Below are 15,645 nucleotides of genomic sequence, written 5' to 3'. Positions count from 1 at the left end.
AATAACTTGATAATTAACATAACATGGTATTCTCTATCCATCGGATCCCGACAAACACAACATAGAGTATTACGGATAGATGATCTTGATCATGTTAGGCAGCTCACAAGATCCAACAATGAATCACAATGAGGAGAAGACAACCATCTAGCTACTGCTATGGACCCATAGTCCAGGGGTGAACTACTCACTCATCACTCCGGAGGCGACCATGGCGGTGTAGAGTCCTCCGGGAGATGAATCCCCTCTCCGGCGAGGTGCCGGAGGAGATCTCCGAGAATCCCCGAGATGGGATCGGCGGCGGCGGCGTCTCGATAAGGTTTTCCGTATCGTGGTTTTTCGCATCGGGGGTTTCGCGACGGAGGCTTTAAGTAGGCGGAAGGGCGAGTCGGGGGCCGACGAGGGGCCCACACCACGAGGCGGCGCGGGCCCCCTTGGCCGCGCCGCCTTGTGGTTTGGCCACCTCGTGGCCCCACTTCGTATGCTCTTCGGTCTTCCGGAAGGTTCGTGGCAAAATAGGCCCCTGGGTCTTCGTTTCGTCCAATTCGAGAATATTTCGTTACTAGGATTTCTGAAACAAAAACAGCGAGAAAACGAGAAGCGGCACTTCGGCATCTTGTTAATAGGTTAGTTCCAGAAAATGCACGAATATGACATAAAGTGTGCATAAAACATGTAGGTATCATAAATAATATGGCATAGAACATAAGAAATTATCGATACGTCGGAGACGTATCAAGCATCCCCAAGCTTACTTCGCTCGTCCCGAGCGGGTAAAACGATAACAAAGATAATTTCGAAGTGACATGCCACCATAACCTTGATCATACTATTTGTAAACATATGTAATGAATGCAGCGATCAAAACAATGGTAATGACATGAGTAAACAAGTGAATCATAAAGCAAAGACTTTTCATGAATAGTACTTCAAGACAAGCATCAATAAGTCTTGCATAAGAGTTAACTCATAAAGCAATAAATCAAGGTAAAGGTATTGAAGCAACACAAAGGAAGATTAAGTTTCAGCGATTGCTTTCAACTTGTAACATGTATATCTCATGGATAATTGTCAACATAGAGTAATATAACAAGTACAATATGCAAGTATGTAGGAATCAATGCACAGTTCACACAAGTGTTTGCTTCTTGAGGTGGAGAGAGATAGGTGAACTGACTCAACATAAAAGTAAAAAGAATGGTCCTTCAAAGAGGAAAGCATCGATTGCTATATTTGTGCTAGAGCTTTTATTTTGAAAACATGAAACAATTTTGTCAACGGTAGTAATAAAGCATATGAGTTATGTAAATTATATCTTACAAGTTGCAAGCCTCATGCATAGTATACTAATAGTGCCCGCACCTTGTCCTAATTAGCTTGGACTACCGGATCTTTGCAATGCACATGTTTTAACCAAGTGTCACAATGGGGTACCTCCATGCCGCTTCGTACAAAGGTCTAAGGAGAAAGCTCGCATTTTGGATTTCTCGCTTTTGATTATTCTCAACTTAGACATCCATACCGGGACAACATGGACAACGGATAATGGACTTCTCTTTAATGCATAAGCATGTGGCAACAATTATTATTCTCATATGAGATTGAGGATATATGTCCAAAACTGAAACTTCCACCATGATTCATGGCTTTAGTTAGCGGCCCAATGTTCTTCTCTAACAATATGCATGCTCCAACCATAAATGTGGTAGATCTCTCTTACTTCGGACAAGACGGACATGCATAGCAACTCACATGATATTCAACAAAGAATAGTTGATGGCGTCCCCGAAACATGGTTATCGCACAACAAGCAACTTAATAAGAGATAAAGTGCATAAGTACATATTCAATACCACAATAGTTTTTAAGCTATTTGTCCCATGAGCTATATATTGCAAAGGTGAATGATGGAATTTTAAAGGTATCACTCAAGCAATTTACTTTGGAATGGCGGATAAATACCATGTAGTAGGTAGGTATGGTGGACACAAATGGCATAGTGGTTGGCTCAAGTATTTTGGATGCATGAGAAGTATTCCCTCTCGATACAAGGTTTAGGCTAGCAAGGTTATTTGAAACAAACACAAGGATGAACGGTACAGCAAAACTCACATAAAAGACATATTGTAAACATTATAAGACTCCATACCGTCTTCCTTGTTGTTCAAAACTCAATACTAGATGTTATCTAGACTCTAGAGAAACCAAATATGCAAACCAAATTAGCAAGCTCTAAGTGTTTCTTCATTAATGGGTGCAAAGTATATGATGCAAGAGCTTAAACATGAGCACAAAAATTGCCAAGTATCAAATTGTCCAAGACATTTTAGAGTTACTACATGTAGCATTTTCCAATTCCAACCATATAACAATTTAACAAAGATGAAACTTCGCCATGAATACTATGAGTAGAGCCTAAGGACATACTTGTCCATATGCTACAGCGGAGCGTGTCTCTCTCCCATAAAGTGAATGCTAGGATCAATTTTATTCAAACAAAACAAAAAACAAAAACAAACCGACGCTCCAAGCAAAGTGCATAAGATGTGACGGAATAAAAATATAGTTTCAGGGGAGGAACCTGATAATGTTGTCGATGAAGAAGGGGATGCCTTGGGCATCCCCAAGCTTAGACAGCTTGAGTCTTCTTAGAATATGCAGGGGTGAACCACCGGGGCATCCCCAAGCTTAGAGCTTTCACTCTCCTTGATCATATTGTATCATACTCCTCTCTTGATCGTTGAAAACTTCCTCCACACCAAACTCGAAACAACTCATTAGAGGGTTAGTGCACAATAAAAATTCAAATGTTCAGAGGTGACACAATCATTCTTAACACTTCTGGACATTGCATAAAGCTACTGAACATTAATGGATCAAAGAAATTCATCCAACATAGCGAAAGATGCAATGCGAAATAAAAGGCAGAATCTGTCAAAACAGAACAGTCCGTAAAGATGGATTTTATTAGGCCACCAGACTTGCTCAAATGAAAATTCTCAAATTGAATGAAAGTTGCGTACATATCTGAGGATCATGCACGTAAATTAGCTTAATTTTCTGAGCTACCTACAGGGAGGTAGACCCAGATTCGTGACAGCAAAGAAATCTGCAATCGCTAGCAGTAATCCAAATCTAGTACTTACTTTACTATCAAAGACTTTACTTGGCACAACAAAACTCAAAACTAAGATAAGGAGAGGTTGCTACAGTAGTAAACAACTTCCAAGACACAAATATAAAACAAAAATACTGTAGTAAAAACATGGGTTGTCTCCCATAAGCGCTTTTCTTTAACGCCTTTCAGCTAGGCGCAGAAAGTGTATATCAAGTATTATCGCGAGATGGAGCATTGACATTACCTTGGGCTTTACCCTTACCTTTCTTGTCCTTACTCTTTGGCTTAGGGAATATATGACTACCCCCGGGTGTAGAGGTAAATTTTATGGTGCCTTCTCTCACGTCTATGACTGCTCCCAATAATTTCAGCAGGGATCTTCCGAGTGTGATTTGTCCTGTTCCTTGTGGAGCTCTTTCCGTGTGCCATTCAGAGTAATTAACCATCATATTATCAAGGAGCTTTGTTGCTTTACCAAGAGTGATGGACATAAAGGTACCTCCAGCAGCTGAATCCAATAAATTCCGCGAAGAAAAATTTAGTCCTGCATAGAAGGTTTGGATGATCATCAAAGTAGTCGGTCCATGGGTTGGGCAATTTTTAACCAGAGATTTCATTCTTTCCCAAGCTTGAGCAACATGTTCATTATCAAATTGTTTAAAATTCATTATGCTACTCCTCAAAGATATAATTTTAGCAGGGGGATAATATCTACCAATAAAAGCATCCTTGCATTTAGTCCATGAATCAATACTATTCTTAGGCGAGAGATAGCAACCAATCTTTAGCTCTTCCTCTTAATGAGAAAGGAAACAATTTTAATTTTATAATGTCACCATCTACATATTTATACTTTTGCATTTCACATAGTTCAACAAAATTATTGAGATGGGCAGCAGCATCATCAGAACTAAGACCAGAAAATTGCTCTCGCATAACAAGATTAAGTAAAGCAGGTTTAATTTCAAAGAATTCTGCTGTAGTAGCAGGGTGGAGCAATAGGTGTGCATAGGAAATCATTATTATTTGTGCTAGTGAAGTCACACAACTTAGTATTTTCAGGGTTGGCCATTTTAGCGAGTAGTAAATAAAACAAACTAGATAAAGTAAATGCAAGTAAACTAATTTTTTTTGTGTTTTTGATATAGAGTGCAAGACAGTAAATAAAGTAAAACTAGCAACTAATTTTTTTGTGTTTTGATATAATGCAACAAACAAAATAGTAAATAAAATAAAGCAAGACAAAAACAAAGTAAAGAGATTGGGAAGTGGAGACTCCCCTTGCAGCGTGTCTTGATCTCCCCGGCAACGACGCCAGAAAAAGAGCTTGATGGCGTGTATTTCACACGTTCGTTGGGCAACCCCAAGAGGAAGGTATGATGCACACAGCAGCAAGTTTTCCCTCAGAAAGAAACCAAGGTTTATCGAACCAGGAGGAGCCAAGAAGCACGTTGAAGGTTGATGGCGGCGGGATGTAGTGCGGCGCAACACCAGGGATTCCGGCGCCAACGTGGAACCTGCACAACACAACCAAAGTACTTTGCCCCAACGAAACGAGTGAGGTTGTCAATCTCACCGGCTTGCTGTAACAAAGGATTAACCGAATTGTGTGGAAGATGATTGTTTGCAGAGAAAACAGTAAAAACAAGTATTGCAGACAGATTTGTATTTCGAGTATTAAAGAATGGACCGGGGTCCACAGTTCACTAGAGGTGTCTCTCCCATAAGATAAAAGCATGTTGGGTGAACAAATTACGGTCGTGCAATTGACAAATAGATAGGGCATAACAATGCACATACATGGCATGATAAGTATAGTGAGATTTAATTGGGCATTACGACAAAGTACATAGACCGCCATCCAACTGCATCTATGCCTAAAAAGTCCACCTTCGAGGTTATCGTCCGAACCCCTTCCGAGTATTAAGTTGCAAAGCAACGAGACAATTGCATTAAGTATGGTGCGTAATGTAATCAACAACTACATCCTCGGACATAGCGCCAATGTTTTATCCCTAGTGGCAACGAGCACAGACACAACCTTAGAACTTTCGTCACATCGTCCCAGGTGTCAATGCAGGCATGAACCCACTATCGAGCATAAATACTCCCTCTTGGAGTTAAGAGCAAAAACTTGGCCAGAGCCTCTACTAATAACGGAGAGCATGCAAGATCATAAACAACACATATGTAATAACTTGATAATTAACATAACATGGTATTCTCTATCCATCGGATCCCGACAAACACAACATAGAGTATTACGGATAGATGATCTTGATCATGTTAGGCAGCTCACAAGATCCAACAATGAAGCACAATGAGGAGAAGACAACCATCTAGCTACTGCTATGGACCCATAGTCCAGGGGTGAACTACTCACTCATCACTCCGGAGGCGACCATGGCGGTGTAGAGTCCTCCGGGAGATGAATCCCCTCTCCGGCAGGGTGCCGGAGGAGATCTCCGAGAATCCCCCGAGATGGGATCGGCGGCGGCGGCGTCTCGGTAGGGTTTTCCGTATCGTGGTTTTTCGCATCGGGGGTTTCGCGACGGAGGCTTTAAGTAGGCGGAAGGGCGAGTCGGGGGCCGACGAGGGGCCCACACCACAGGGCGGCGCGGGCCCCCTTGGCCGCGCCGCCTTGTGGTTTGGCCACCTCGTGGCCCCACTTCGTATGCTCTTCGGTCTTCCGGAAGGTTCGTGGCAAAATAGGCCCCTGGGTCTTCGTTTCGTCCAATTCCGAGAATATTTCGTTACTAGGATTTCTGAAACCAAAAACGACGAAAACGAAGCGGCACTTCGGCATCTTGTTAATAGGTTAGTTCCAGAAAATGCACGAATATGACATAAAGTGTGCATAAAACATGTAGTCATCAATAATATGGCATAGAACATAAGAAATTATCGATACGTCGGAGACGTATCAATCATCTCCATTATTGCATTACTCCTTGAATAGATCTTGGACATATTAGGGTTTGCGTTAAGTTAGGAAATTTTCATATTCTATTGCGAACCCCTATGGTGGTATCAGGCCAATCTATGGGTAGTATGCTTGTATGGTTAGAAGGCATGTTCTACATGCGGGCATCGACTCTATAATTGTTACCCCCTCACGTGTACTTGTTCATTACTGCGGCATTGTTCGATGAAGCGGATCTGACTGACCTCACACGTACACTTACGCGAAATTGGTTCCGCACTTGACTCGTAACTTGTGCCATGTACGTGGCTAGAGGTGTCTGTCGCTCTTACTTTAGCGGTGTGACATTTGCAATGGAGGCCCCGCCATGGGTGTAGTAGAGACAATTATCTAATCGGTGTTGTGGTTGTATGTTCGTAGGTAAGAACAATTCTTTTTCGTGAAAACCCTAACATCCACGTAAAATGTGCAACTAATAAAGTAGAAGAGTCTATTTTCGTTGCAAGGAGGCTTGTAACGTTTTATGGTCATGGTGTAAAATAGTTTTCTACTAGTGGTCACTAGGTTGTAGTGATAGCACGGGTTCAAAGAAATATGTTCATGGATAAAAAAATGTGGCATGTTTCGAAAAAATGATCATGGTTCAGAAGAATTCATGTATTCGAATATACCGAGGTTAAAAAATGTTCATGGTACAAAATATGGTCGTGTTCGATTTAAAACAAAACACACTAAAACAAAAATATATACACGGTTGGTTGAAAATTTCACGAGTTTGAAAAAGAGCATGCTTAGGGATTCGAAGAAATGTTCTCAGGTTCTAATAAGATGTAGTATTAAACTACCGATTTACAAATCAAATTTCTAGATTTATACAAAATTAGAATCAAAATAAGAAGTAGGATCAGCCATACACAAATCTTGATGATATATGAATCATGCATGTAGTGAAAAAAAAAGTAACTATCAAAACATTTTTCGAACTGTACAGCCAGGGTGGGGGAGAAAGAGACATTTTTTTTAGCACAGGGGGAGAAAGAGACATAACCAAGCAAAGCAACGCAGTCGGTTTTATGGGGCCCAATTTGAGCAGGCCATGAAGCCATGGTTTCAGGTGGCGCGGGCAAGTGGTGCGGCTAGGCCCGCTACGAGCCCCTCCCCTGGCGCGCGCAGTGGGGAACTACTATATGCCGACCGGGTCGGCAAGTACGTGGTGCCGCACACCCCTCCGATCCGACGGCTGTTAACTGGGCCGCGGCCCATCAAGTAAATCACGTTTTCTTTTTCATGTTCTTATTATTTTTCCTTTTTCTGTTTATAGTTTTGTTTTAAAAAAATAACAATTTTACATAATTTTTTATGTTTTCGAAACTTGTTCAAAATTTTCTGTCTATAGATTTTACAAATGTTTGATTTTAAATTCGTTCAAAATTTGGAAATCGTCTGTAATTCAAAAATTGTTCAACACTAAAAATTTGTTCAAATTTTAAAAATCGTTAAAATTAAAAATTTGTTCAAATTTCAAAATTCATCCATAATTGGAATTTTTTTCAAGATTACTTTTTTTCAAATTTCAAAATTCTTTCAAATTTGGAATTTTTTTTCAAATTCCGATAGTCGGTCAAATTTTGTCAATTTTGAACATTTTCTAAATTCATTCAATTTTTTAAAATAGAAATATAAAATTAGAGAAAAAAGGAAACACTAAAAAATAGAAAAAAAGAAAACAGAAAACAGAAAAGAAAAGGAAAAGGAGAAAAAACAAGGAAAATCGCCTTACCGGGCCAGCCCACACCGCGCGCGGGGGTGTGCGACGCGGTGCAGGTGCCGACCTGATCGGCATATAGGATTTACTCGGGCACTGCAAGTTCGCACCGCGTGGTTGTCTTTTATTTCCTTGTCGCTAGCTGCACTCTCTATCCCGAGTCTTTGGCCGATAGGGCAGTCCACCGGGGCATTCCGTGTGGAACATGCACTCCGGGCTCCAGAATTCCACAACGTCAATGTCGCTCACTAGTCACTGTCATCGACGCTTCGCTGCTGCCAAGCACAATCATTCAAAGCAAGAATCCGCTGCCCTCAGCTCTCCACTCTCCAGCCATGGCAGAGCAAGCACGCACCTCGCGAGCACCCCTCGTGTGCTTCTTCTTCTGCCTCCAGCTCCTATCCTCTTCCCAGCAGGCGATGAGCAAGTACCTCGACGACGACGACCATGACCTTTGGGTTATACCCACAATACCTTCGCTACCTTTGGGTCGAAAGCACGACTAGACCTAGCAGGTATCTTTTATCATTTCCGTTTTCTAGGTTTCCTACTAAATTACTTTTAAAAATTGTTCATATTTTTAAAAAGGTAAATTTTAAAATATTCATATTTTGAATATAATTTAGATTTACAAAATCAGATTTTTTTAAAACATGTTCAGAATTTAAAAAATATTCAGATTTTAAAAATGTTAAGATTTCGAAAAGAATTTAGATTTTTTAAAAAAATGTCAGAATTCTAAAGGTAACAGAAGGAAAACTTAAAAAAAAACCCAAACGCTAAAAAGTGCTCGGAGGCCAGGAGACACGATCGAGCCTCCGATTGCTGGCCGTCGGATGAGTTCGATCAAGCCAAATCGCGCCGCGCGTCCGGACATGTCGGCACCTGGGCCCGACAATTTCCCACCTGGCCCCGCGCATGACGTGTCAAACAGGTAGACGCGCCGCTCGTCCTCTCTCTCGCTCGAAATTCCCCATTTCAGTTTGCTAGGGTTTCGTGATGCTCCGGCGATTTTCCTTGCCGGTGGAGGGGCCGCGAGGGTGAGGGTGTTGTGCTCGCAGGTAGAGGTAGCACGCGCAGGCACGCGCGAGTTCAAGGTCGTTGTGCTTGTCGGCGGCGGGGTCGCCGGCGAGCCGCGCGGAAGTGCGGTGAGATCTGCGTCGAGGAGCGAGTCGCGCGCGGGAGGGCGGAGAATTCGTCAGCGGGGGTGCTTGGTGACGAACATTCGGGATGGCGACTGCCTGAGGTAATCGTCCATCCTCAAATCCCACTATATTTTGCTCGATTCGTACTGCAGTTGTGCAAATCATGGCCATATTCGCGATTAGGATATGGGGATTCGTCTCACGCTTCCAACCCGTGCTATTTTTTTTTGTCACTGCACCTATACTGCTGATTTATCGGTAGGTGATAGAAATTCGTGTGGTGCGGGTCATCATGGCGCCCATCTGTTGGTCAATCAATCTCCGATATGTCCTTGGTCAGCTGATTTTTCCCATTGTCTTCTGACAGCACGTTTCTATATCAGAGATTTTTGCTAGAATCCCCTTGTTATCTGTAGGATTATAGGTTCCATGAGACATTGGAATTTACCAAGTAGTTTCTGTAATGGTCAATCATCATACCCATATTTTGTGTTCATTTTTGTCCTATTCCTAGATGTAGTAGGCAGTTTAATCAGATAGCATGGCTCAACGTGGCTAAGTTTGGTTATCGAATTCAACATAGGCGCTTTTTTTCACCATAATTTAGTTGCTTTTTATTATCTGCAAGTTAAGTTTTTTTCCAGCTCCATGATTTTTAAGTTGCACACAGAATTTTACTTAGTTGCTTGCTCAACATGGCTAGGTTGCTTGCCTTCGGGACATTTAAATAAATCTGAATCTACTTTCATACCGACTGGAGCCAGAGTGATGCTATAGAGAAAATTGCAGTGGAGACTCTTCTTGGAGATTGCCTTCGTATATTGTGTTGCATCTTCATTGTTAGAAGCATGCTGATAGCTTTACTCACATGGATAGCTATGCCTCACTGATCAGCAGTTGGTTTGCTGTTGTACAGTATGTTAGTTTTTTCATTTTGTCTGAGCCTTCTAATGCTAGAAAAGGTTGGATGCTTTTCATAGATATGAGAGTGGTTGGGTGTATGGGAGTCGTGCGAATGGAAGTAGATGTGATGAAACTTCTTTTCGTAGGCACAACTAGGATAATTTCCGTAGAAAAATGAGCTAAATACACTCAAAATATTGATTGACCTTTTATTGCCAAAGTAAACGCTGGAGAGGCTTGCACGTTGCACCTGACCTGGTTGCCTGTGATTAAGATCTACATGGTACGTTGTGGAACTCAACGCCATTGATATTTTGTTGGGGCACAGGTCAGGGCCGGGTCCTTATCAATCAACAACGTAATATACTCTTGACAGATTTTCTATTAAAGCCCCACCACAGCACCACGCGGTCGATGACTGACCGTCTCCCCACCAAGTCCGGTGATGGTAGGTACCTAAGGTGATTAAGTTGGTTCATCAATGTGATTAAGTTGTCTACTAGAAGTACCTAAGGTGTCTACTAGAAATAAATAAGTTGCATACTTATTTTTTAAAAGTAAGTTTGCTCTTTTTGAGATTTTTATGCCATGAAGAATTATGCATAAGTTGACCTAAGTTTGTTCATCATTGTGATTAAGTTGTCTGCTACAAGTACCTAAGTTGTATGCTAGAAGTAATTAAGTTGCATACTGATTTTTTCAAGTAACTTTGCTCTTTTTGAGATTTTTATGACATGTGTTATTTATAAGTTGTCCATTACTTTTCAATTTAAAATAATTTGGTTCATCATTACGATTAAGTTATCTACTAGAAGTACCTAAGGTGTCTGCTAGGATTAATTAAGTTGCATACTTATTTTTTCCCTTTTTAAGATTTGTATGCCACGTATTATGCATACAAAAAGATCCATAAGTTTTCATTTTAAAATAAGTTGGTTCATCATTGTCATTAAGTTGTGTACTAGAAGTACCTAAGGTGTCTGCTAGAAGTCATTAAGTTGCATACTGATTTTTTTCCAGTAGATTTTTTTCCAGTAAGTTTGCCCTTTCTTAGATGCCATAAATAATGCATAAGTTGGCCATTATGTTTACTGTTAAAAATAAGTTGGTTCATCATTGTGATTAAGTTGTCTACTAGAAGCCAAATGTGTCTACTAAGTTGCATACCGATTTTTTTCAGGTAAGCCTTTTTTGAGATTTTTATGCCATGTATTATGCAAAAGTTTTCCATTATTTTTAAGTTCTATAAAAGTTGGTTCAATATTGTGATTAAGTTGTCTACTGGAAGTAAATAAGTTGCATGCTGATTTTTTCAAGTAAGTTATCGCTGGAGTTGTTGTCAAAGTCCCGGAACACTGCCTCAAAGTTTTCGCTTGGAAGAGGCGGCCTCTGTTGCTTGTCTCGTCTGCCCTTAGGCCTTAGTACAGAGGCGGCCCGCAATGACGTGCCCCATTGGCACGCTCGGGATGAGCTCGCCAAGGATTGTACCACCACATATATTTGCTTTGCTTTCTCTTCCAAATTGTGATGGTGCCATGTTCCTTGTTGTGGTGGTTAAGAGCGACATCTCTAGCTGTGTTTTGATAATTATGTCTAAGTTGGCTTGTGAAAGTAATTGAATTGTTTCAATAATTATGCCTAAGTTGGCTTCTGAAAGCAATTAAGTTGTTTTGGTAATTATTCCTAAGTTGGCTTGTGAAAGTAACTGAATTGTTTCGATAATTATGCCTAAGTTGGTTTCTGAAAGTAAATTAAGTTAGGTTATTCAGTTTTTTTAACAACCCCTAGTCATGCAAGCTACAAATAAATGATAAGTAACTTTTATGCATTTTTCAGTACAACAACCCACAAAAAACTCACTACTGTACTAATATGGTTGCATTCTTCCAGACCAGCAGTTTGCGTTGATGGCAGCATGATCAATGAAGCAAAATGTTATTCCTACATCGATGCTACAACACATGTACAAAGTCAGATAAGAAACATGCTTTGTATTTAGAAATTACAGTAGTCGAAGCTACCTTCTTCTCGAAAACATGTTCCTGAACTTCATCTTTTATGTCAGTACAATATTAATCTTTTGTCGCACAAAAGATATGTCCAAGAACTATTACTAGCATGTTTGATTCCGGGGAGCCTCAATTTTGTGTCACACCTGCTTAATTTTTCCTATTTTGTGCACATTGATATATGGATACAAGCTGCTCAAGTTTTGTTCTACTATGTCATGATATTGCACCTGGGAGTTAAAGTTCTTGCACTTGTACTCCTCTGCTATCCATGATTTTTTCAAGTATACACTTCCATTTTTTATGTTGCCACAGGTATGTTACTACTTACTAAGTTGTACCTATGTAATCTACTAATATGCTTCCTGGATGTAAAGAATTGTGTTCCTTTCCTAGTGCCCCAGCTTTGTTACCAAATGTGGTTTCAGCAAATATCTAGTTGCACAGAGTTTTTGTTCGCACTATCTACTAGAACTGTGTACCCGGAGTTCCTACTTGAACTTGTACCTGAGAATTTTCCTCCAGTTTGTTCTAAATAATATGATTTCTTCTACTCCATGGAAGCTACATCAGATCTATTTTCACCTGAGTTGGGATTTTACGTCAGAAAATAACTTACCTACTATATTAGAAACTATGGTAGAAACTAGTAGTGCAAAGTTGTGATTCTTAGTACTATGAAGTGGTTGCTAAGTGAGTAATATCAAACTGAATTGGGTACAAAATATTCAAAAAAATATACTGTAAGCAACTCAGTATACAAAGTTGTTTTGCCACAACACTAAAGTTGTTTTCAATTTCTTTTTTTTTGAAACATACACAAATGGGATTTACTTTTGAAGATATCGCCGCGAGAAGGCCAACGGTGAAAACGGATCACAGTTCCGACAAACAGTCTAAAAGTTACGACTTTTTAAAATGTTCATGCATGAAAATTAATTGCACGTGTGGGCTTTTCGGGTGATTCCAGGTTCTATTAGGCTCTTTCCTTTTTTAGACAGGTGCACTAGGTACTTTCCATTTTTGGGGTGAAGGCTAGTTAGAACAAACGGGCCTCCGTTTGCTCCCTAGACACGTCCAAAAAAAAATGGCCCAGATGAATTACTGTCCGGAGGGACCGCACAGAGCGGTGAATAGGCCGCTACGAGAGGCCCTCCTATCCCCTGGCGCGCGCACTGCTAGTTTCGCACAGCGTGGTTGTCGCTAGCTGCACTCACTATCCCGAGTCTTCGGCCGGTAGGTCAGTCCACCGGGATTCCGTGTGGAACATGCACGCCGTGCTCCAGAATTCCACACCGTCAATGTCGCTCATCAGTCACTATCGTCGACGTTTCGCTGCCGATGCTGCCAAGGCATCCAAGTGCGCAATCATTCAAAGCAAGAATCCGCTGCCACAGCTCTCCGCTCGAGCTCGAGCCATGGCAGAGCAAGCACGTACCTGCCGAACACCTCTCCTGTGCCTCTTCCTCTGCCTCCAACTCCTATCCTCTCCCCAGCAGGCGACGAGCAAGTACCTCGACGACGACGACCATGACACCTTCTCCGGCGGCCAGCCACGGAGGACCCTCTCCTCCGGCGTGCCGACCCGTAACTCCTCCAACAGCTCGGGCGCCGGCGCGGCCTTCTGCAGGCTGCTCTCCCTCCAGATCCTGGACCTCTCCAACAACCGGCTCACCGGGGAGCTCCCCGACTGCTGGTGGGACCTGCAAGCGCTGCAGTTCATGGACCTCTCCAACAACTCCTTCTCGGGCGAAATCCCGGCGGCCGAGCCAAGCCACAACTGCTCTCTCGAGTCAGTCCATCTCGCCGGCAACAGGTTCACCGGCATCTTCCCGCCGGTCTTGAGGGGCTGCGACTCGCTGGCCACACTGGACATTGGGAACAACAGGTTCTTCGGCGACATCCCTCCATGGATCGGTACCCAGGTCCCGTCGCTGAGGATCCTGAGCTTACGATCCAACAGGTTCACCGGAGAGATTCCTCGGGAGCTGTCGCAGCTCTCTCACCTCCAGCTGCTCGACATGGCTAACAACAGCTTGACCGGACAGATTCCGGTAGCCTTCGGCAACCTGACCTCGATGAGGAACCCAGAGATTGTCTCCAGCATCGGGTCGCTAGACGGGTCAAACTACCAGGATAGGATCGACATAATCTGGAAGGGCCAGGAGCTCATCTTCCAAAGAACCATCCGGCTACTAACCGGCATCGATCTGTCAGGCAATCTGCTATCCGACTGCATCCCCGAAGAGCTAACCAGCCTGCACGGCCTCCGATTTCTCAACCTTTCAAGGAACCATCTGTCGTGCGGCATCCCCAGAGACATTGGAAGCTTGAACTTTCTCGAGTCTCTTGATCTATCGTGCAACGAGCTTTCGGGGGCCATCCCACTGAGCATCTCGGCCCTGTCGACGCTCAGCACCTTTAACATCTCGAATAACCATCTGGCGGGCAGGATACCATCCGGGAGCCAGATTCAGACCCTGGTCGACCCTTCCATTTACAGCAACAACTATGGGCTCTGCGGACTTCCACTAATCGACGTTCCCTGTGCAAATACTTCGCTTGCGTCCGATGAAAGAAACGGTGAAGGGTTCGATCAATGGCTTTGCTACTCCGTGATTGCTGGGGTGGTTTTTGGATTCTGGCTATGGTTTGGGATGCTATTTACCATTGAGACCTGGAGATCTGCTCTTCTCTTTTCTGTTGATAAAATGCAGTGCAAGGTTATGCAGAAGGTGTCACGTATTGATCAGTTTCTTTCGAAAAGAAACACTGATAAATTTTTGTAGCTGTGTTTCTTACTTCTTTACACCAGTAGAGCATCCCCAGTAGTTGTGTGTGTAAGGATATGATAAAGCGTTGTACTTGAACTAGAACATCACCGTGAAGCAATTTGTACAACAAAGGTACAATTTGTAGCATTTTATAACCTTATGTGATTAGATTGATCTTGTCCACAAAATACATTTCTTACATTAATATACAGTATGTATAAGCGGAAAGTCCATAATCCGTCCGAGCTTGCATGCTCCCGATAAATATGTGGTGCACGTTCATCGCTTCATAGGCTCAACTGGTATAGCTATGTGTATTATTAAATCTATAATCCTAGGGAGAAATACATGACGGGACCCATGCAACCACTATGCCCGTATGATTTTTAGGAGATGCAGCCTAGGTAGGACCGTAGGAGTCAGGCCCGGCACCGTGACAAGCACCGGTCAATGTGTTCAGGGCATCTCCAGCGGGACGACGCAAACGGACGTTTTTCGTCCGTTTGCGTCTGCACGGACAAAAAACGCCCTCCAGGGGCGGCACAAAACGTTCGCAGTGTCCGTCCTGACGCAAACGTGGACCAAATATGCACCAGGAATGCGTCTCTGCGGACGCGTCCGCGCGTCCGTTTGTGTCCGGTTGGGCTGCATGCAGCCCTCTCTCTCCTCCTTTAATCACGCATGCGCTTATTCCTAGCCACAAACAGAATCTTTCCCTCTCTCTCCTCCCTAATCACGCATGCGGTTAAATAAATGCGTCCCTGCCGCTGGAGAAGGGGCAGACGCATGCGGACATGCGGACGTTTTTTATGTCCGTGCCCGACGCAAACGGACGTAAATATGCGTCGCCCCGCTGGAGATGCCCTCAGGAGCGGAGGGGCTAGTAGCTATGCTGAGGGCATCTCCAGCGGCGCGACGCATTTTAGCGTCCGCGCGCGTCCGTTTGCGTCGGCCCTTTCGGTCGAAAACGACCGCACGTCCGTTTGCGTCGGGGGTGGCTCCAGCGGC

The 15,645-nt window shown here is 42.9% G+C and overlaps 1 protein-coding gene and 1 long non-coding RNA gene across 5 annotated transcripts; both read left to right on the top strand.

The window, feature by feature from the left end:
* The first annotated feature begins 8,727 nt into the window (after positions 1 to 8,727).
* On the top strand, positions 8,728 to 12,077 carry LOC124705485. 4 transcript variants are annotated; one of them, XR_007004033.1, is made up of 3 exons: positions 8,734 to 8,873; positions 8,940 to 9,052; positions 11,745 to 12,077. It is a non-coding gene; the product is annotated as an uncharacterized LOC124705485 (long non-coding RNA). The 4 variants fall into 4 exon arrangements; XR_007004030.1 differs by having other exon boundaries at positions 8,728 to 9,052; XR_007004032.1 differs by lacking the exons at positions 8,734 to 8,873; positions 8,940 to 9,052 and adding an exon at positions 9,060 to 10,302.
* A 1,059-nt stretch (positions 12,078 to 13,136) lies between these two features.
* Positions 13,137 to 14,784, top strand: LOC124708355 (receptor-like protein EIX2). Its single transcript, XM_047240025.1, has one exon. The coding sequence runs from the start codon at positions 13,165 to 13,167 to the stop codon at positions 14,650 to 14,652; it is 1,488 nt and encodes a 495-aa protein (XP_047095981.1). The 5' UTR covers positions 13,137 to 13,164; the 3' UTR covers positions 14,653 to 14,784.
* Positions 14,785 to 15,645: the final 861 nt, after the last annotated feature.

Source organism: Lolium rigidum, chromosome 4, assembly GCF_022539505.1.
Source record: "Lolium rigidum isolate FL_2022 chromosome 4, APGP_CSIRO_Lrig_0.1, whole genome shotgun sequence".
Classification (NCBI taxonomy): domain Eukaryota; kingdom Viridiplantae; phylum Streptophyta; class Magnoliopsida; order Poales; family Poaceae; genus Lolium; species Lolium rigidum.
This window is presented reverse-complemented; position numbering and strand designations above follow the sequence as displayed.